This window comes from Equus asinus, chromosome 15 (genome assembly GCF_041296235.1).
Source record: "Equus asinus isolate D_3611 breed Donkey chromosome 15, EquAss-T2T_v2, whole genome shotgun sequence".
In the NCBI taxonomy this organism is placed as follows: domain Eukaryota; kingdom Metazoa; phylum Chordata; class Mammalia; order Perissodactyla; family Equidae; genus Equus; species Equus asinus.
In genome coordinates, this window is record NC_091804.1 from 12,428,929 (window position 1) to 12,451,624 (window position 22,696).

Consider the following 22,696-nt stretch of genomic DNA (forward strand, 5'->3'; position numbering starts at 1 on the left):
CATAGATGTTAGCTCAGGGCCAGCCTTCCTCAGCAAAAAGAGGAGGATTGGCAGCAGTTAGCTCAGGGCTAAAAAAAAAAAGTGTAGTCAGCTTCTCCTGAAGCACCTCAAAGGCACACAAAGCCCTAATCTAATGAACACTTAGGATGACCACAGGTTTTCAGGGCCACTTGCTTGTTTGGGCCCCCAAGTTTCATACTGCTTAGTTCCTCAAGAAAGCTTTCCTCCTTCCTGCTTTCTTCCCAGGCTTTGCAGTTCAAGGGGTATTTGTAATTAAGCTGATGAGAAGGGCTATTTCCAGTTCCCTTATTCTTTGGAATAATTCCAAAAATCCTTTGAGCAGGTATGCTATAGAAACTGAACTCTGAGTAGATGAAGTGGTTAAGCAAATACACGGTTTCACAATAAACTCTAGGATAAAAGCAACAGAAAGCTGAAGAGAAAAAATATTTCTGTGTGTGTATATGACTATGCATGAATGTATTTGTGTATATACATAATTGATACAGGGCAATGCAATGGAAAACTAGTTGAGCACATAAAAATTATATTCAGAAGTCTCATATGTCATTTATTTTTTTTATTCCTAGACTTAAGCTATTGTAACACAGCAGGAAGAAGGGGCACTGGTCACATCTAAAGCTAGATGTATCAATACCCCCTTACATCCAGTGAGATCCACAGACGTTTGAGCAACTACAGCGGCAGAATGCCAGCCAACCACAAATGCCATAAGGGGAATATAAATGCATCCATTCACTCCCTCTCATTACCTCAACAGTCAAATTGCGAACAATGTAATTGATTAACATATTCATTGTTCTCTTATGCTTTTGCCTCAAATTTTCACTTCTTAGGAATCAAAGATATCTGAATACTTAGCAAACAAATGGTCCTGCAAAACCATCTCTGTAAAAGGCAGTGGCACCAAAAGTGCCAGAATGATTTTTTTACTATTTCAAGGGACCTACAAAAATACTAAGGAAAACAAATCTATGAACCAGTTTTATTTTTATTTGCATTTAACATGATTATACACATTCATGTGTCTAACAAGATCTGCACTGTTACATTAAAAATACAGTACAATAACATTCAACATGAGGTACTTCATATTTATAGATTTTTCCTTCATAAATAATGCTGTAAGCTACTAAATTCAAGCACTCTGATGCACAAGGGGCTAGTGTCTTGAATTAGCTGAGCTTATTTAAACACCTTAAAAAACAAAAAAGACATTTCAGTGCAATAATTATGTAGAAATTAGACCATTTACTTAAATACTATATTAAGATATGCTTAAAGAATGTTACATTAGAACCGCTAGCCTAGTTCCCCTTATCCCCAATACGAACAATGACAAGGACTGCCAGATACATCGGGAAAAGCATCTACAGAGTATTCTGTTTAATAAAGTTGTGTTTATACACTAGAGTTGCCCGCCTTGTCAGAACAATGTTCTCTAGTTTTAAAAGCTACAAAATTCGAGATTACCAAAGAAAATAAAGCAAGCACACTAGCCTTCATGCCATGTTGTTAAAAATGCAGAAGGGAGAATAGGATTTACAATAGAAAATTTCTTATTCTAAATACAATTTTCAAATTTAACCCACAGCTCTTGGCACCAGCCAATTAAATGGTGGAACTGTCTTTTTGAAAAAAATTTAAAGTCATAGTAATTAACACAAAATTAAGTTCTTCTATACCCAGTGTACAGGATCTCACGCGGCTTTCACCACACGGAGGGCAGCTGAGCTCACAGAAGCACTGACAGTGAGTGTTACTGAATGAACAATCTTCACTGTAAGGTTATCGCACCCACCCCAACAAAACCTCATATGATGAAATTAGTGCTAAATAACGTTTCTTCTCCTCTGGCCTAAAAACGAGTGCCTTCTAATCAGGTACATAGTCTACCAATTTGCATGGTAGCTGTGAGTTACTGAAAGGTTTAACCATAATTTACAAACAAAATCCTTTGCAGAACTATTTTTTAACTAAAAATGTACCTTTATTTCATAAATGTTTTGCCAACACTCCTATCTGTCATGTCCCTAATAAGAAATAATTGTTTGATAATTTTAGAAAGCTGTCCTGGGAATACTCATCTATAATCACCAGTAACAGCTTTGATCGTCCATGCCAACAGACATAGGTGATGGCAAAGGGGATAAGAACGTTTCCATAATCCAGTGTTCTCCTCCATCAGGGAAGCTGGCCAAAAGCAATAAGCCTGTGTCTACAGGGGAAGAAGTGGCCCAGAAGCACAGTGATAAGATAAGGACAGTCACTCACTGGGGCTTTGCTGGGGCCAGCAGGGGGACCGTTTCTGTCCCACCTCTCACTGGCCAGGCAGGGAGGAGGCAATTCCTGAGTCAGTAAACGCACTTGCATGCGCACAGGGGCCCACGCACACATACCCACCCCAGGACTAACCCCTGGCTCCAAACAAGCCAGCTTTGGGCTCGTAGAGCAGGAGAAGGAGGCGGCCAGGGACCACACTCTGGGTGGCGGGGGAAGCCATCTCAGGATCACTGAGCAGAAAAGCTGCCCAGAAACACATGGATACTTCAACTGGAAGTGAACACACTGGACACTACCAGGGTCACAGGCACTAAACATCACAAGCCATCACTGGAGGAGAACTTTTTGATGAGCTTTTCCCTCCTTTGTTTCTATCATCCATGGACAAATAAGAGAGAAGGATGTGATGCTGATGCATTAAAATTAGGTATAATCAAGTGCATCTCCCCAGAACATTTTTTTAAAACCCTGCAGGCATATATTGGCACTTTAAGATGGCCAGAGGCCAGACAGATTCTAGCAGTCCAGAAACAGGACAGAATTATAATTAACTAAGAAGATAGTATGTGGTCAAAGATCAGGTAAAGTACATCTCAAATTTAAAAAAAAAATCAATGAATAAAAGTATCTTATGACATTAACATCTAGTGCTACAAAACTGTTATTCCATTCATCTAAAGAATTGTTTGGTCCTCTTTTAATGGGAAAAGGGGAATAGGAATTCTATACAGTATGACTTATGAAAACAAGTAAATGGTGGGGATCAGAAGTTAAGCGGGGAGAAGAAAAGAGTTTGACTTTTCCAAACTGTGTATTCAAATGCGCCACCAATTAAACTATTTGTAGTATGGGACATTTTCAGGCTTTCTTTTTAAACTGTTTTAGTTTAAATTAATAGGCCTGCAACTTTTTTCTAACGACAATAAAGTTCTATAATTGAGTTACTTCTAAAAGAAGTGTCTGTACTGCAATATTCTGTCTTCTAAACTAAAAGAATATAAATCTGCTTGTAGCAGAAGTCACGGTCTAAACAAACATCTGATTTCTTATTTTCCTATTTTACATTGACACTCTGCAGTATTTAATATATAACAATCTCATGAATTTAGGGTTTAAGAAAAAGCAATGCCCAGAAGTAAAATATTTAAAAGGAAATAACGTAAGAGCTAAACATGACTGTTGCCTACTTTCTAAATTATTACTTACTATGAAGCAAAACTTCTTTCAAAATTGTACACTGAGGTCTATCTGTTTTTTGGGGAAGAGGGGTTCTGTTTAAAAATAACTCTTGTCATTATTATTTTAGACTATTTATTTCTATTTGTCAAAATGAAGCCCAAAAGGAAATTCAAGGTGATCCAAAAATTTTCTTTAGGGGGACAAAACTGAGAGGTCAATGGGGCAGTTAGAAAAGAGCACAAAATCTCCCCAGGCATACAGACGCACTCTAAACCCCACAGAGTCTTAGTAAGAACTTGGCTCTTCTAAGCATCTAGTTAAAAGCTGAATGCTGCACTTTTGCCTGTACATAATTAAAAGGCTGAAAAAAATAAGAAACTGCCTACAGCTTCATTCATCACAAATTCCCTGCGCTTATCACGTATCTGCGGACGAGCTAAGCATCAAGCAAGGAGGAACCAGATGTGCTCCTCAGGGCTCACACTGCTTCGGGGAGTGTTCAAGCATAGAATATAAGTTCGGGGATCTGCCCTCCCTGTACCCCAGTGCCATTGGTGCTATCCGATGAGCACTGAAACTGGACTGTCACTTTCCCACACTGAACTTCCGTCATGCCTTCTTGTCCGAAGTAGCTGAGTTCGTTGCCGTCCAGTATCACGCTGGCTGTGTAGAAGGTGTCTGGCTCAATCTGCACTGGGTACTCAAACCACACAGGGAAGGTATTACTGGAGCCGTCTGAGAAGTACTTGCTCAAGTTCTGCCCTAGGACAACGCCCTGCCGCTTGAGTTCAATCTTGGCGCTGTACTCCGCAGAGCCACAGCTGGAGCCATAGAGCCCAAAGCCAGCGATGAACACTCTCTTATCAACTGCAAACTGGATGCTGTCACAGCGGCCCCGATAGCGCCACTGGTTGCTCCGATAGGCACACGACTGGAAACGGTGACAGCGCTGGGGGACAAGGCCCTTGCGGGCTTTACTCACAAACTGCAACTCGGGCTTCTTGGCTGCAGTGTACCAGAGGAAGATGTCGTTGGTCTCATTGAGAGTTAAAACTCCGGACTGTGCAGCACCATTTGCAAAATCATCCAGGGCCATTGTGGGTATGCGGATCAAGTAAAGTGCCTTTCCAAGGACCTTGCGCTTATTTTCAATGCTCAAAGCTAGATCTTGTCGCTGGCATTCTACTTCAGCCCAGTTGAGAGCTGCCTCAAAAACCACAATTTCTTTGGCATTCAGAGTTTCCCTGCGGAGGATACTTTCTAGTGTCTGGAAGTCAATATCACAGAATCCCTCAGACTTGAGAGCTAACTCAGCCTGGGCGTCAATGACCTCCCAGCAACGTTGGGTCAGGTCTGGCTCCTCAAACAGGCAGCTCTGGGAGAGGAGCACGCAGGCGTTCTTGGCGCTCAGGCTGGTCTCCAGAAAATTAACGCAGGCTCTGGCGAGATGAGGGACAATGTACTTTTTGGCAGCATAAAGAGTAGCCAGCACTGTGTCAGCAGCCAAATCAATTTCATCACAATAGATATATCTGAAAGGAAGCACACAGCATGTAAACGGAATTCTCACAAAACAAGCGCATCGAGCAAGAAAAGATGCAACTATTTTCAACTGAGTTCCAAGAAAATCATCTTATGTGATAGTTGTTACAAAAATGACTAGGGATTAAAGAAAAATCTAAAATATATTCATAAACTATTAATACTTCAACCCAGTAGTAAGTTTGTATAACCAAAGACATTAACTTTTTGTTACCCATTCTAGACTTTATTTTATAAGCTGTATTCAATGTCTTCTCAACAAAATCAGAAGATACTAGAACTGTTAGAGAAAGAACTGCATATCAGAGATAGTTAATATTAAGAAAAAAATAGCAAAACCTATTACATATTCTGTATTATATCTAATCAAAGTATAATCCCCCATGTTTTAGGAGCAAAATATACATATATATATAGAGAGAGAGAGAGAGAGAGTTTTACTTTAAAATTTTTCTGCACATTCAGATAGAAACAAATGCCTTTAATACTGTAATGTCAGCAACGACTATATCTTAATGCTTTTAACTCAGTATGACTTGGATTTCTCCTAACCACAGAATAAAACCTGAGATTAAATAAGATATTTTTCAAGTAGCTCCAAATTCAATATATTATCAAATATGGACTTCAAAACGATCTTCCAGTTACCTTTACAAAGAATCCAACATAGGCTTTGCATCTGGCTTTTAAAAAAAAAAAACTCTTCTCCCCGACACATTCATTCCCCTTTCAAAATTAAAGAATTCTTGTTTTCAGATATATTTAATTAAAAGACAAAGTAAGAAAACCTAAATATGCACTATCTCTGTGTTCCTGTGAAGTGTCCTTCAACTAGCAGATAAAACACTTCTTGATGTTTTGGGGGATGATGGCAGTTGATCAAAATGGTATGTGAAGGAAGAAACCGTCTGCTTCTATGAGATTCTGCGGTTGACTAGCACAGTCAGTGAGAACTACATACAGGTGAAAAATACAGACTGATACTTCATTTCTAAATGTCTCCAGCTAAGGTGTTTGGCTGCCTGCTGTGAAGTTTTCCTTTCACATAGTAAGTCATAGTTTTCCTTCCACACATAATAAGAAATTCGCAAGGGCTTCCGTAAAAAATTAAAAAACCACAATGATGGCAGTAAGAAAAATGTCCACAATCACAAACGGAACCTGTATTTCTGTTTCCCAGAAGCCCTTTCTCTCCTTAAGCCACCTATGACCAGCGAGAGCACTTGACAAAACTCCTGCAGCTGGTGATGCTCTGACCCGAGAATCAGGACTGCAGGGAGGACTCGAGCACAGTCAGCACTTTATAGCTCTGACCCTAGAACTGTCAAGTGAGCAATCGTCCCTTTTTCTTGACAAACCCCTTTCCAGGTGTACTTGCTACTCACCCACGATGCAGGAGTGAGGCAAACCTGGCCTCCCCTATCCCCAGTGACAACACTGTACTGATCCACTATGGCACAGCAGCAAATGGCACCTTACTACGTTTCTGATTCTTACCACTTCACGTGCACTGCACGGAGAATTTTAAAAAGCTGTATCAAGATATCTTCTAGGCAATGTATTTGTGAGAAAAGATGCTTGTCAAATGATGAATCAAATGACTTAGCTGAACCAAAACTCTCTGTGTTTCTTACTCATGTTTCCTAATTACGTATATATCTGGAACAACATAACACTACTCAACTGCAGTGAAGCCAAAATGCTGAACTAGTGTAAGCATTCTCCTCCGCAACAGATAATGTCAAATACGCCAGGCCGACTTGATGGGAAAAAGCAAGACAAAGCAAAAACTCTGACAGGTAAAATTGGTTTCTGTACGTATATTTCTAAAAGATTATAAAGGTCACAGTGTTGGTTGGTTAAAAGCGGTGGATTAGTTTACGTTTGGTACCTCACACGCTCACTGGCCTTTAATTTCCCTCTCTCCCACTGCGAAAGTTCTAGTCAGCAGCAATTAGATTTCAAAACTATAACACGAACAAAGAATTAAATACTTATAAGTTATTAAATAACTATAATGCTTAACTTCTAGAATTAACTGTAATACTTATTTTTCAGGAGGCAGCAGACAATACATAGCAACATTTTAACCATTTGTGGGATTACTGTCCAACTTGACCCCCTGAGTAATTTGTTCAATAAACATATTTATTCCAGTGAAGTGAAATCCCTACAGTAGCAGATAACCTTGAACTCTGATATACTTGGTGTGCTAGAATAAAGATTTAACAAAAATCATATAAATATTATTTAGAACAATTACTGGATTTTAATTACTTGCTGGACTGGACTATCACATTGTCTAGCAGCAGCACATGTCAAAGAAGTGAATTCTATTCACCTGGTTAATATGTACTGGATTCTGAAAAAGACTCATGCAACATAAAACTATTTTTTAATAAATATATCTTATAGCTTTACATTGCTATGTTACCAATTAAAGTTTTTCTGTATAAATCCATAGAAAACCATTCATCTCCCTCAAAAACTTTTCCTCTACTATCAAATGCAAATGCTTATCCTTAAGAAACGTTATCTGACTTTATGTAAGAGTATGCGTAAGTACGTGTGCATAAAGATCAGATTACTTCAACAAAAAATGTTTTACATTTGCTAAAAAGAAATAATAACTCCTAGAAAACTAAAAAATTTCCTAACTGGTGGTATTTAAACAAGGTATATAATTTCTGGAATTGTGAAACAAAAGTCTAATTTACGTCCTTAAAGACTTCTTCACACAAAATGCTTCCAGAGAGAACACACTCGATCAGGTAGTACCTATACCAGGAAGTTATTTTTCTTTAATTATAAGTTGTTAAAAATCAAATCACTATATGTGCCACTTGCCCCCAAATCCCACGCCATGGTGTGACATAAATGCCCGCACCATTCCACACGCTTCCTACTGAGGGATGCACAGCAGTTTTCTCCAAAACCTTTACAAGGTAAGCAGCACCCTCTTTCTTCATCAGCCTCCCTTTTCTGTGACACACAACTTACATTTAACTGTGAAACCAGCAGAGTACAAATACAGCATAAACAAACTCTTTCCCAACAGACGAATGATGCTTACTTCAACATAGCAAGAAAAGCAGCAGGTTCAACATCTGGTATACGGATTTCATCTTTGTCCTCAGCAAGTTCTCCATAAAACATTGCATGGAACACAGAGCTCCCAACAGCTAAAACATACTGTAGAGAAAGGGAAATCTTATTTCATGCACTAAATTGAAAGCATTTTCTCAAATCAATCCCAAATAACAACTCTAAGCAATCAGGTTTAGTGGGCATAGAGACCTAAACCTGCTCTTTTGAGAAAGTCAAGGTACAGGGTATCTTGCTGTGAAAGCATAAGGTAGCTGTTCATGCAAACCTGTCTCTATGCTAATTATCTCAAGGATTAACCAGATTAATGCACAAGTTCCCTCATTACAAAATAAATAAATAAAATAAAAGCTTATCTAACTGATTTCTAGGGGAAGAGTAAACACATGACTTTCCCAACCTGTCACAACTTCCCATGACCAGAGAGTTAAGAGGGGATGTTTTTATTCGGGATATAAAGCAGGGTAGAAGGAAACAAAGAAAAAAATTCAGCGTGGCCAAGGCCTTTTGGAGAGGCTGTTGCGTCTCTGTGGTCGGGTGCAACATGCACTGCCTGCCATCGGCAAGCTGCCCACCCCAAGTTCCAGGCTCAGAGAGGGTCCCTCTTTGTAAATCTCAGAACTAAATGGGTAATGCAGCTGTTGCTTACTTTGTGTCCTGGCAACCGCTGAGTCCCACCTGGTGGCCCAACCACAAAATGTACATCTGCCATCAAATCATTATTGAACATCACCGCATTTCTATAAACAGAGGCAATTCATTAATTCACAGCAGCCGAGTTTTTAATACCCCCTCCCCAACACACAAAACCCACAAAAGATCTGCAAGCTAAGCAAGAGTTTAATAACTTCAGGGTAAAACTACAAATAAAGGTTCCAACTAAACAACTATTTGTAATCATTGCAAACACATGGAAAGTAACTAAAGTTAAAAAAAGTTACCCAAACTTTTCATTAGACTAAGGACAAATAAAAGGTTTCTATCTTCTATGGCCCATAGACACAACCCTGTCACTTAAATGTTACAGCTTGCAAAAACATTTTTATCTAAGAGGAAAACAGCTGTACTGTTTTGGAAAAGATACAGGGCAGTTTTCCATTACCAATAAAGCTCTGGGAAAAGAGGAAACACAGATTTACGTTAAAATACATTACAGGTTACGCAAAAGCAGAAACTTCAACACAGGAAAACTTTTAAAGTAAATATGCTGGCCCTGCCGGCACTTACCTTTCTCTGATGGTGGGATAAAGGCCCTGCCAATTGGGGGCCGGAATAAGGTTATTGTTGCTGAGATTCTGCTGGTGGTACTGCTGGGCAGTGGTGCTGCTGGAGGGGGCTGGCTTTTTACGGGGGAATATATCAGCAGCCATCTTCTTCTTCTTTTTAGTCTTCAAGGTAATGATTTCATAACAAACTGGAGGCAACTTGCTGCTGTTGCTGCTGCTGCTGCTGGTATTTGTTTTCTTCGAGCTTTTCTTGGACCTGTTCTTTACCGTCTCTGGAAGCATCAAGAAGAAGGTGAGACATTTCATGTTCTTTTCCTTGTCATCTACCATGAGTACAGTGTGTCTCTCTTTATAGCCAGATATCCCAAATTGGTGCAAACATCAAGGAAAAGAGGCCAGCATGAGCTAAGATGTTAACAGAAACCAACACGCTGATATTTTGCTTCTTTTCTCAGCTGGGCAAGGTGACCTTTTCACTATGTTGAATAGAAACTGGCTTTAAGTTTTATCCAGTACTGGGTCTGTTAAATACATCCCCATCATGATTCCTGTTTCTCTTATTTGCTCATAAAAATAACCCAGTTTCCTAGATCACCTGAAAATGCTACACTGAGCAAAGATGACAGGCAGAGAGCCGTGGCACTTGTTTTCTGAATTAGGTTAGCAAGATGTGCTGGAGCCGCGCGAGTCTGTTCAGCCGGCCGAAGTTGTGTGGTGAATGGATCGGAGGAGAGTAGGTATTACAGCCCTGCAGATGGAGTCAGACAGCCAGTGCTCGGAGCCAATAGCTGAAGTCACCAATCATGATTGGACCAAGCAAAACAGTGACACCTATTGTAACGTGCATAGTTCTGATATTAAAGGAACAGCAGTTGCTTTCTCTTGTGTACTGTATTACTGTATATTTACGTAAGATAAACCTATGAAATATATTTGAAAACAGGAAAGGAAGAGTTTACGCCCAGAGATTTCTCTTCAGTAGATGTACATTTTTATTTCTCCAGTTAAACAAGCAGGATGAATTAACAAAGGGTAGAGACTGATTTCTAGTCTATATTTCTACTAAAATCTTTATCCCGGCAGCATTTAGTTTCAAATACATCAAACAAAATCTTCCATTCTACCAGCTAAAAGGGATTATTAATAGCAAAACCATACTAAACATATGTACTACAGCTTAATGGAAAAGAATGCTATTTTTCTTCTTTTTCAGTCTCTTTGAATTCAAGTTACAGTCTCCAGCAAAAGGAGAGAAGTCATGTGTGCACTTTGCCTCCCAATGTTTTCTAGCTCCTATAACGATCTTTGACAAGAGTCCCAGATCACAAAATACTGTTAATTAGACTAAGATTACACTAGTAGGCTTAGCTGCACTGAAACATAAGACAAACTCTAGATGTAAAAATAAGATTCAAATGAGAAAACACCAGCGTCGGTAATATCAGTAATCAGTGTTTAAAGGTTGTAACTGACTAAAAATATGCCAGATGAGGCCCTGTTCAGGATCTCAAAATCCAACCTAAATGTTATGGCTACATTTACCCTTGTCATAATTTTAAATTAAAGAATATAATCCACAACTTCTAACACAAAACCAACAATAAGGCTATTCAAAATGATAAATGTTCTGAGGCTGCCTAGTTAAAATGCAAACATGTTCTCTCTGCTTTGAATCAGAAGGATATAAAGTACTATGCGGTTTTCATAGATGTGAATTCTCTAACAATTTCTAGCTTTGTTGAGCTAAGAAAAAACAAAAACACCTGCTGTAGGTTCCGCACATGCTTATCTATTCTAGAGAGAGACTAATGAAGAGGCTCAATCTCCCCCAATATCTGGATTCCTCTCACTTGCTGGAACGCAGCAGCCATGTGCTGCCCGCCCCCCAATCTAATGCCCCCTTCCTGACCACAGCCCTGCTGGTGGCACAACACTCATCTGAATGATGAATGCCTGGCTGAGTGAGGGCCCCACAAACAGGAGCTTCAATTGCTATTATAACTCAGAATCTACTAAACACAACACACCAGAAATCAGGCTTTAAATCCCTGGGATCCTAAATCACTAAACTGAACCAAGGAATATCCTCTTGTCATCATTATTATTGTTAAAACTGTTTGCAAAGCAAAGCAAGACAGACTGTGTGTAAGAGAACCGTGATCTTTAGCACAAGGTTATTCACACCCATTTTAGATGGACCCTGAAGCGCTGCTTATTTGTCACAATTATCACGTTCCCAATCACAGGGCTACCACACACATACATACACATACTTCCAAATCGCCTTCAAACACACTAACACAATGCTGGAAAGAGAGAGATCTCGAAACTAGTTTTAAAAAGCACGTGGAGAAAGGCATGAAGAAGAAACAAATGAGTTCCTATATGAGCTAACTATTCAGGATATGGTTAAAACCAAAAGCTTTCTCTCCCTCCCAACTTCTACTGAACTTGCTGACCACCACCTTCCTAGGAAAGCCCCCAGGACAGGGAGGTCCTTCTGACTGGGATGAAGCCCATCCGTAGCTGGCTTTTCAGCTTTTCAGGTGAGAGAATAATCAACTAGAATGGAAAGGGATACGAGTTAATTTGAGACAGACATCCTCATAACTGGCAGCTGGACAGACAAAATAGAAAAAGCATAAAAAGCAGACACAAGACCTTAGGAGGCTTTGTGGTTTTTATTCATTTCACATACAGCTCAATATCCTTTACCAAGAAAGCCTGAAACAAACAGTGCTCTAACGCCACTAAAATAAAAAGAAAAGGAAAACGCATGTAATAGCTGAAGAAAGAATATTATATATTTTAGAAAACGTTCCTTCCGAAATTAAACGTTTCTGTTAATTGGAAAATTAAGTTTTGTGGAAAAGCCTGAATATACTAGTAAAATGAAGCAGGGCTAAGTCTGAGTCACCTAGAACAGTGCTGCAGTGGGGGCATTACAACTCACAGATGTAGGGACTGAAAGCATGGCTGTTCTAAAGTTATGTTAGTAACTACAAAAACTAATCCAATTTTTAAAAAATAAGAATATTTGAATTTTTGCAGCCATCTGAAAAGTATGGAAATGTTAAAATGACAACTGAGATCTTCCTTACCATGGTAATGGGCAGGTGACACAAGGTCCTTGCCACTCAGAATGTGGTCCAAGGAGCAGCAGCAGCATCTCCTGGGAGCCTGTTAGAAACTCAGAATCTCAGCCAGACTGTGGGCCAGAATCTGCATTTTAACAAGACCCTCCAGGTAATCTGTATGACATTCAGGTTTGAGAGAACCTCGTGTAGATAACTAACGAATGTTACAGCCTTTCCCCAGTGATCCAGTACCAACATGTGGTGCCACATTTTGCATTCAATTATCAAGTGAATGGACAAATAATTCAAAATAATTTAATTTGGCTTGGACATAAAACTTAACACCTTCACATCTTATTCTGAAATTCTTCTGATCAGGCCCTAAATCTCAAAACTCAGGCGTGTAGACAGCCAAGTGAGAGGCCTCAAAATATCTCAACTCTCTAGAAAGAAGAAGCTCAAGCCTAGATTATCTTAAAAGATAATAAGAGAGACGATTTTAGTGAGGAAAATAAAGGATTAAAAAATGCCAAATGTAAAACAGATGAACCACTTAGTATTTTTAAATAATCTACTTCACAATTCTATTTAAAAAAAATTAGCACTGTGGCACAGCAAAATTAGCAATCAAGTAATCTGGTTCAGTTCCGGCTTGGCCACTAAAAATTAATGGGGTTGTGTGCGGGAGGATGGGAAACAGTGTTTGTCTGAACAAATCATTTAGCCTTTAAGGGCCTCAGTTTCCTCAGCTACAAAATGAAGAGGTTCATCTAGAATAGATGGGTGTTTCTCAAACATTACCATCAATCTACGGTAAGAAATGTATTTTATATTCGGACTCAGGACCAACACACACACATATACAAATGGAAAGAGTTCACAAAACAAAACTTACTCTTAGCATGTTATGATACACTCTGACATTTTCTATTTTATTCTTTTTTTCTTTTCTTTTTAATGCTGGTCTTGATTCATTCCATTGATTTCATGACTACAGTTTAAGTAACACTGGTATTGATTATTTCTAAGGGCTTTTAAGGTTTAACATTCCAGGGTTCTTTTCCATCAAGAATTTGGACCAGAAGCCACCAAATGAGGAAGAAGGCAAGTTTACATTGACCCATTGGAGCCCATGAAATCCCTCAAATTGCAGGCAAAATTGGGAGTTTGCATTTATTTTTCTGGAAAGAGAAGCCATAGCTGTCATCCATCTTTCAGAGTAATTCATGACTCGGAACACAATAAAAAGACTATGAAAATCTAAGATCAATTTGAATATACAAAATATTTGTATCACTCTATTCTCTGCTTTCATTTCTATTTCATTGAACACAAATTATGGCTCCTTTCCTCCTCTTGAAATTAAATATAAATAGTTAAAACCCATCTGTTGAATCTATAGCCCAGAAACATCACCCACTGGGCTGAAGAATAATAAAGGGTACCAGCCCAATGTCTATTGTCAAATTTCATCTCTAAAATTTTTTTCCAACTAGTATTGCCGTTACTTGGTCCTATATCTCTTGAATTTTAAAGCTGCTACGACACACAGTTAATCTGCCCTAATGAAGTAAATAGGTCAAGAAGCCCATCAATCTTTTGTGAAAGTTTTCCCAAAATAAACCATGCTGATCATACAGTGTATTAGGTGTCAGGCATGCGATTGTGAGCAAGTTTAGGAACCAAGCTTAAAAGGTCAACTAATAATACTGAGTTTCAGAAGATTTTTATAATTGTCAGAAAGTTCAACCACCTTTACCTCTTTTCATTCAATTCCCAATAGTAACAAAATTATCAAGAGAATCCAAACTCATTTAGACCATCCTCTTCACCACTGGAAGGTGTGCCAGACATCCTACCTTTATTTAGTAGAATCTTGTTTATTCAGTTTGAGGAGCTGAATGAGCTTTGGAACTGAAAGGGACTCTAGAAATCATTTAATGCAACTTGGGCCCACAGATAAGGTAACTAGGTGTCTAGAAGATTAAGGGATTTGTGATAAGTCCATAGTTAAGTAGTGGGGCAACGTCTGGACAAGAATGCAGATTTCCTGACTGCTTGACTAATTTTATCTGTTCCACTCACTCTAATTTTCATCCACAGTAATTACTCCACATCCTTACATAATGCTTTATCTACATATTTCTAATCTACTTTAAAAGGAAAATATATGTGCAAAATTTAGAAATGAAAACCACAAACATAGATACTCCACACCCTGCAGGAAGAAAGCTGGAAGGACACTTTGTGGCAAGAAATGGAGAGAAACTGTAACAGGGAGGAACATAAAAGCATAGCAGCCCCGAGGAAGCTGCTCATAAACAAAAGAGGATCCCCAGGTCAAATGAAAGTTACAAAACCTGCCATTCATGGTTAACACCAACAAATTCTATGTCAACAACTAATGATGCTGACAACTCTTGTTTAACTTGCTCTAACTCTGGACTCCTTGTCTGGGCTTGTATTTGGTTTACTACAAGACACCTAAACAGCTATAGCAATGAGGTTAAGTGAGGATTAAATACAGTAGGGTGGACTGAAGAGATATACATCACTTACAAAAATTATCCACAGAATGTAACAGAGGAGAGTAATTTAACCTGGTAAATCATGATGGAAGAGTGTTTTGTGTTTGCTTATTTTTCTCTTCAATACCGAGCAAAAGTTATGGTTGTGATTTTAGGAGGTAAAAAAAATGGGCAACAAAATGTTGGTAGTCCCTAAAGATAGCAGCAGCTGCTGGAAAACAGACTATATGCTTTCTAAATCTGGAAATAACTAGGGAGTCAAGGATTGGCAGCAAGGTATAGTCAAAAAAGCAAGAGCCAGGGACAAGTGACCTTAAGGTTAGTTACTTCATATCTATGTGCCCCATTTTCCTCATCTGCCAAATGGGGTAATTATATCCAGCTCTCATCCCTTTCCCACATATTGTGAAAGCACGATTATGGGCTTGTGAAAGTGTTTGATAAAAGTTGAAAACACTCTGCAAAGGTAAACTTCCACTATTAGTAGCAACTGTACCCAAAGCAGGAAACATTTGTGATACAATCTGCCAAAACACAAAAACCCAGAGATTAATCTGGCTCCCTGCCCTTGTAATCTTCCAGGCTTCACAGCTCCTGACATTTCATCCCATCTGCAGGCTTGCTCCAGCCTCACCACGAGCCAAGCAGGTCCCAGGTTGCTGTGATCTTGGTTGGATTTTGTAGGTGAGGTTCAATAATCAAGATTTGTGTTGTGGATTGTAATGAGGTCCCCACTCAATGCCCAAATCTGCGCCTGGAACCCACAATACAGGCTGGATGCGTGCAGTGACTTGGAACCTCTGTGAGACCATCTGTTGACAGATGCCCTGCTGTACCCCGCTCCTAAAGAGAGGCCAAAGGTAGCCACCCAGCAATGTCTACACTAGCAACTCAATTTGGCCTCTCTCAACAATGACCCAGTTTGAATTCTAGCACCAAGGGTGATACCGAAGACAAGTATCTGAGCAAGGCACACCTCAGCACTGCCTGGAAGGATACCGCTCATGGACAGTCTCACTAAGTCGTCTCCTTTTTACCACAGAGCTCCAATTAATCGTAAATTACACTTTAGGTTTGGGGGGAAAAACGCCAAAAGGTAGACTGTGACAATTCTTTGAAGGCAGGAACAATGATCCTTTGTAACATTCCATATGGCATTTAACATGATACTTGATGATTATAGCTGTGTCTATGTGTACCTTGTTTGGAATACTAAACAACTCTAAATACCAAATCATTCTCTATCATATGTTAAATGAGATGATCTTGAAAAGGAATATAGAAAATTTATCATGAGATACTCTAAAGATAGCTATTTAAAGGAATACTACTATGAATTCTTTCGTAAAGTTTAAGATACTTACAAGGTAAGGTAAACAAGGTAACCAACTGCTAATTTTACATACTCTCAATCTCATACTAAGTTTCCTCATGTGTAAAAGTGTTGACTACATAATCTCTTTTCCACTTCTATTAAAGAATCTGTATAATGTGTGGCAAAAATAGTGATTTAGTTATACATTTTAATATTATGATTACGATCAATGCCCAACTCAAACTCTTATGTGTATATATATGTGCCATATTTTATTGATTCTAAGATTCCTCTCCCATCCCCCCATTTTAGCATCTCTGGAATTGGGTTGTATCTTACAATTGATGGCATCTCATAAGTATACCTATTAGGCTTTTGTTCCCCTTTCTTCTTGGTACATAAAATAATGGCGTGTCTTACACTGATAGCATCCTACAGTCAGTAAAGTAAATATACAATTCAATAGAAAGAAAGGACTCTCTTCTTTAGGTTGGTTAATTATTCCCCTAACCAGGCAAGATGATGGCTCAGAATTCTGGCTGAACTACATTAGAATAATTGAGCTTTCATCGAGTAGTCATTTGATAAAGTATATAATCACAATTCTCAATTGAGACTGCTACTATGACAACCGATGATATGGTACAAAGTCTACATGGAAATTCCAAAATGAGAATTCCCAGTGCCGGGTCTAGTAGGAGTTCTAGTATTAACATATTTCTAACGTGTTCTCATGGCACACAACTATACACATAAAGTCATGTGCCGCATAACCACATTTTGGTCAACGATAGACCAAGTATAGGACAGTGGTCCCATAAGATTAGTACCATATAACCTAGGTGTGTACTGGCTATACCATCTAAGTTGGTGTTAAGTACACTCTATGATGCTCACACAACAACAAAATCGCCTAACAACGCATTTCTCAGAACATATCCCCATCGTTAAGCGACACATGACTGTACATAAAACTGATTAGGAGAAGCCTATCAACCCTCTGGGTGATATTTGCTTAAGATACTTTATCAATCAATCTAAGATTTATTAACTTACAAGAATGTTATACGCAGGTTAAACCAGGAGCTAAATGACTCCTTAGAAATTACTATTTTCAGAAAAAATAGAATCTATATTAAAATGTTAGTTTAGGAAGTAAAAATATTATATTACAATGATCCCATTATATGTATGACTTTCTCCTAGGTGCCTGAAAACAATTTATCAAAAGAAAAGTAAGATCAGGCATCAGGTCTCCTCTGAGAAGGCCCGAAGAGGGTTCTGATCTAACAGGAGCATTAATCCTACTGGAAATGGTAGAACGGAAAAAACCTTGCCCAACCACTGCTGTAGCTTTCTCCACGTTGTCTGTTGGCTTTAGTTGACAGAGGAGAAAAATAACGTGTTTCAGTCAAAGAAAAAAGTTTGTTTCATAGATAACCATTTTTTTACTTTTGCCAGTGAGTTTTTTTTCCTGATTAGGAAGATAATAACCGAAAACATCTCCACAATCAGGTCATTAAAATCCAAAACTCTTGTTCACTTATATCCTTAACCAAAGAATGCCATGATCTATTTGGGAAAGTCATCCTTTCCAATGAGCACATGGGATGGGAAGAAAAAATCCAGAGAATCCTCAAACCAAGAGATATTTTATATCAATCCTGATTATTAATGGGTATGTGTCACAGACCAATTTCCCCAACATCCACAACTCTCAGTGAAAAAGTTCTACAAGATAAAAAAGATTCCTACATACAAGTGCCTAAGTGTGTCTTGTGCCCTTAAGTCACTCAAGGGTGCTTAGAAACGAGTGTTGCTCTCCTACCCTTCAATTACTACCACCCGCTAAAATGCCTGAAGTAACGACATAAATTATCTCAGTTTGTTTGGTAAGGAAGATTGGCCCTGAGCTTACATCTGTGCCAATCTTCCTTCATTTTGTAAGGAGGATGCTGCCACAGCATGGCTTGACGAGCAGTGAGTAGGTCCATGACCAGGATCCAAACCTGCGAACCCTGGGCCACCAAAGCAGAGGGCACGAACTTAACCACTATGCCACCAGGCAGGCCCCGATCTTATACTTTAAATTTTTATCAGTGTAAAATGAAAAGGACAGGTTTGGTAAAGTCAAGGCCAGAAAAACAAACTTTCATTTCTTATTTTAGCAAAAGAATAGACCAGTTACTAATTGTGCACTTTGACCATCATAAGACACACATTCACAAGGGCCTCGATTAATTTTTAATGAAATGCCTCCCTTCATTTTTACAATGTATGTGACTAGAATGAAATATAGTTATTTTAAGCAAACAATACAAGATCTAAAAATAAGAAATTCGCTACACTAAGAAATTGTGCGCTTTGGGACAACACGAACACATGTGAAGTTATAAGAAACCTTCACGCTCACTTTCTAACGTATCTTTTCTGGAGTGGACCACTAAGTGAAAAGGAAAAAGGCACATACACTTCTAAATTGAGTCACAAAAATATTGCCTAACAAAAAATTCAAGTAGATTTAGAAGCCTGTGACAGAGGATTATTATAGAAACCAGCTTCTGGCAAAAACTCAAAGTAAAATCTGTTCTGTTTTAAGTCCAAATCAAAAAATATGTTTTATGCTACTTTTAATTAGCTTTAAAGTATACAATTCCCCATGACTGTTGTGAAGGACAGAATATAAAGGCACACTGTACTGTAAATGTTGGCATAACCTTAACTATATAAACACCAAGCACCATTCAGAGACGGCTTCCATTTGCTGCAGGAAATAATTATTTGGCACTGATAAAGTACTCCCTTGTTGCTTCCATCTCTCACGCTGTTGTATTGGGAATCAAAGCTCAGGGGGTTCTATACTTAACTTCATTGCATATGTCAGAACTAAAAAAATAAGGTATTTCAAACAAAAATTCAATTCTAATAATACATTCAGCAAGTCTTTTTTTTTTAAATTAAGAGCTACCATATAAGTAGGTCAGTTCTTGAACTGCCCAGAGGTGTAGAATAAAATAATTTAATTGCTCATAAAATAATGCTCAAATAAGTCTCACTTAGAAAGTCAAGACTATTCATGGAAATATGTTCTTAAATTTGGGTTTCCTCAATCTCTACAGCACATAAAAATAGGTAGGCATTATTTACATGTGTACCTTAACTATAATGAGCAGATCAAAAGCATTCAAGTCAAAATACGTCTTCAAAAAGTGGCAACCTAACAATTACTTTATTATTATTTTTTTAATAACACAGAGAAGCAAATCACTTCATCACAGTTAAGAGCTACATGGACTCATACAGGATCCATGGTAACAATGACGACTGGAACTAGACCAAGGAAGAGCAAACAGTCTGAAAATAGGGACCAAAATTTACAGGAGTCAGGGCTCGGCATAAACATTTTACTAGCCAGCTGTAGGCATGCCATGACCCACTAAGTGTTCAGTACAGAAGACCTAGATGATGTCAGTATTTCTTAAGGTAACATGCTCTCATAAAATTTAAAACATAGCATCAAAAAGGAAACAAAAAAGCATATTTATTAAGTGGCATGTGGCCAAGTCTTAACCAACTACTCTGGGCTGCTCTCCCTGAAGAGATTACCATGTGAAAAGAGGATGGTCTCTGTTCTATCAGCAGGCCAGGACTGTGGACCAAGCATCTATCCAGGAAGGAGGGAAGAAATTCTGTCTCACCTTTCTCAGGAGAGGAAGCCGCATGGTTTGCAATGCCATGACGCGACTCCAAGCTCTCTGACTCGTCCTCTTCATTCACTCACCTTGCAAACAAGACTATTCCGCACTGCAAATGAGCCCCTTGCTTCCCGCCATCCTCACTGCCCATTCTTCCCTCAACCCCACCCATCGGAAGCGTATCCAAGCTGCACAATGCCGTCCCAAGACACCTCAACAAGGAAGGTTTCCCAGTGCTTGCAGACTCTCTCCATGCTTCCCACACTCCATCTTGCCTTACGTTGACTGATTAGACTGAGTTCTCTGAGGCCTGCATCTCCATACCTCCTAATAAGAGCTACCGGCACCACATCCACACACGGCTGTCAATCATTATGTAAGAGGAAGGAGCAAGTCCAACACTTCCAAGTCCACCTAGATTGCATTTGTGGAGAAAGCAGCTGGTCCTGGGCTAAAAGGGTCTGAAGCTGTGGTCTCCGAGATTTCTAGCTGTCTGAGATGCAGGTTTATAAGAGGTACAGTGGCAAAGAACCTAGACATCCATTAAACGTGTCCCGAGGCTCTTCTGAACATGTCTAAGCACAAGTGTGGTTTTATAGTATCGCATTCATCTTGTAGCTAGGCCAACCGAAAATACTAAGGCTCAACTTGAAGCAAGTCCCCACATGTGCTCAAAGCCAGGCTTTGCCTCATGAGAAGTCTAAAATTTAACGTGATGTAGATATTTACATATTCAAAGAAAAGTGTGGCTTAACGAAGAGCAAGACTCAGTTACTAGGACAGAGCTGCCCTTATCAACTAGTCTCAATTCATGGTCTGGCAATATTTATTTATAGCACTAGCAGAGAATTTTAGTGATTTAATGAACCGGAAAGGATAACAAAATTCTCAGCAATTCACATGAAAGGAGAAAAGCAGTCATATGAATAACCTAAAAATATGGATAATTAAAAAGACTTTTATATGTGGCTTTGAAGTGTGTTTTGTCTATACTTAACATTGAATGGATGAATTTCCACTACATTAGACACACCCAATCTTCAAACAAAGTCATGAAACAGGCTTGTGTGTTCAGGACTGAGAATACGAACAGTTTAGAAGCTCACGTCTACCCTGCAACAAACCACGCAGCTAGGGATGACTTTCAGAAGACTGCAGAGCACAGCACAGTAGAAAAGTGCACTTCTTATACGCATGCGCTTCCGTGCCTCACTTTACTAAGAACCACCACAGTGTTAAGTAATTAAGTGTTTGATTTTTTTCCAAAAATACAGAATTCTCAATGTTCATCTATATATTCTTACAACACTGTAGTAAGAATAAACGGAGATGGTAATATCAGTAGTGGAACAGCTGATTATCCCAGCCATGGCTGGAAAGCCTGTGTTTATGACAGGAAACTTTACCACCAGCAATGATTTTAAAAATCATTAGTAGGGTTGACAACATAAACAAACTGTTACAAAGTAGTGGTTTAAATTGTGTGTTGGAAAATAAAAAAAATAGCTTCTACTTCCAAATAAGGAGTTCAACTGGTCATAAAAGTGTATTCTTTGGAAAATGGGATGAGGTAAAATACATTCTGTTTTGCGCCTGCTGTTTAAAGTTGTGTTTGATTTTAAAGTATTAAGAAGCACTTTAAGAAGTTTTGAATTGCACTGATTAAGAAAGTACCTGAAGTAGGTACAAGTGACGGAAGCCCTCCGACGCCCCCCACGTCACCTAGTAGTGGTGATGCACAACCAAAAGCCCTCAGGGGAGGAGCCACCTGCTCCAAACTGAAAAGGAACGGTTTACTACAGGAGTTTCAGACTATAAGGACTGGTCCATAGCCTGGCTCTGGGACTCTTTTTTTCTTTTCACTATTGAGGCTGCTGGTTCCTAAGCCACTTGAAGGTCACATCAGTGGACCCTGAGCAGCCAAAGAGAACATGCCTTTTGTTCTCCATTCCTCTGCACCCACACCTGGGGGCTGGCGGACTTAGGCATGGTGGTGAAACACCTTGATGAATGCAGATTAGCTACTGTGCATTCTTCTGCCGGAACCAATGTACTGCTTCATGGGGAATCTCTGGGAAATGCAGCAGTAAAAACTGTTTATTTTATTAAACCTTGGCCCTTGAGTACACATCTTTTTACTATTCCATATGATGAAATCGGAAGTATGCTTAAAGGATCTCTGGTGAAACTGAAATAGAATGGTTGCCTTGAGGAAAAATACTTGTGCAACTGTGTGAGAGCTGAACCAGCCGCTTTTTCCATGAAACACCACTGTGATTGAGAAAATATGCAAAGCACGCTTATTCACACTTAAGTATTTAGCAGACATTCTCTCAAAAATGAATGAAGTGAGCCTGTCACTTGAAGGAAAACTGACTATTTATTGTCAATGATAAAAGTTAAACCTTCAAGCAAAAATCAGAATTTTGGAAATCTTGATTATACCATCATGAGCTTCCCAATACTTAGACTGTTGCTGATGAGATTGGTGATGACATTAAATGAATGTAACTTTTTTTGATATTGTATAATGAAACATGTCAACATTTGAAAATTTGCATAACTCAGTGAACTGATGTTTTCTAGTAACAACGTAATTACGTTACAGAATCATGCATGGGTAAAAGGTCCATTCAATGTATCAGACAGACCAATGGGTTTTGGAGCACAAAAGTTCACTGATGGTTCTGAATTCCATGTCAACTAACCTTTAAGAAACTACCAT

The 22,696-nt window shown here is 38.9% G+C and overlaps 1 protein-coding gene across 3 annotated transcripts in view; it reads right to left on the reverse strand.

Moving 5' to 3' along the window:
* Positions 1–994: 994 nt before the first annotated feature.
* Positions 995–22,696, reverse strand: part of BTBD3 (BTB domain containing 3) — a 34,562-nt gene continuing 12,860 nt past the window's right edge. For 2 of the 3 annotated variants that reach the window (XM_014827320.3, XM_044748134.2), the window contains exons 2-5: positions 9,358–9,628; positions 8,780–8,870; positions 8,099–8,217; positions 995–5,015 (exon numbers count right to left, since the gene is read on the reverse strand). In XM_014827320.3, coding sequence (XP_014682806.1) covers positions 3,983–5,015; positions 8,099–8,217; positions 8,780–8,870; positions 9,358–9,500 — 1,386 coding nt within the window. In that variant the 5' untranslated portion in view covers positions 9,501–9,628 and the 3' untranslated portion in view covers positions 995–3,982. Of the gene's footprint in view, positions 5,016–8,098; positions 8,218–8,779; positions 8,871–9,357; positions 16,216–22,696 lie in introns of those variants that run through there. The other variant, XM_014827319.3, reaches the window with a different exon arrangement.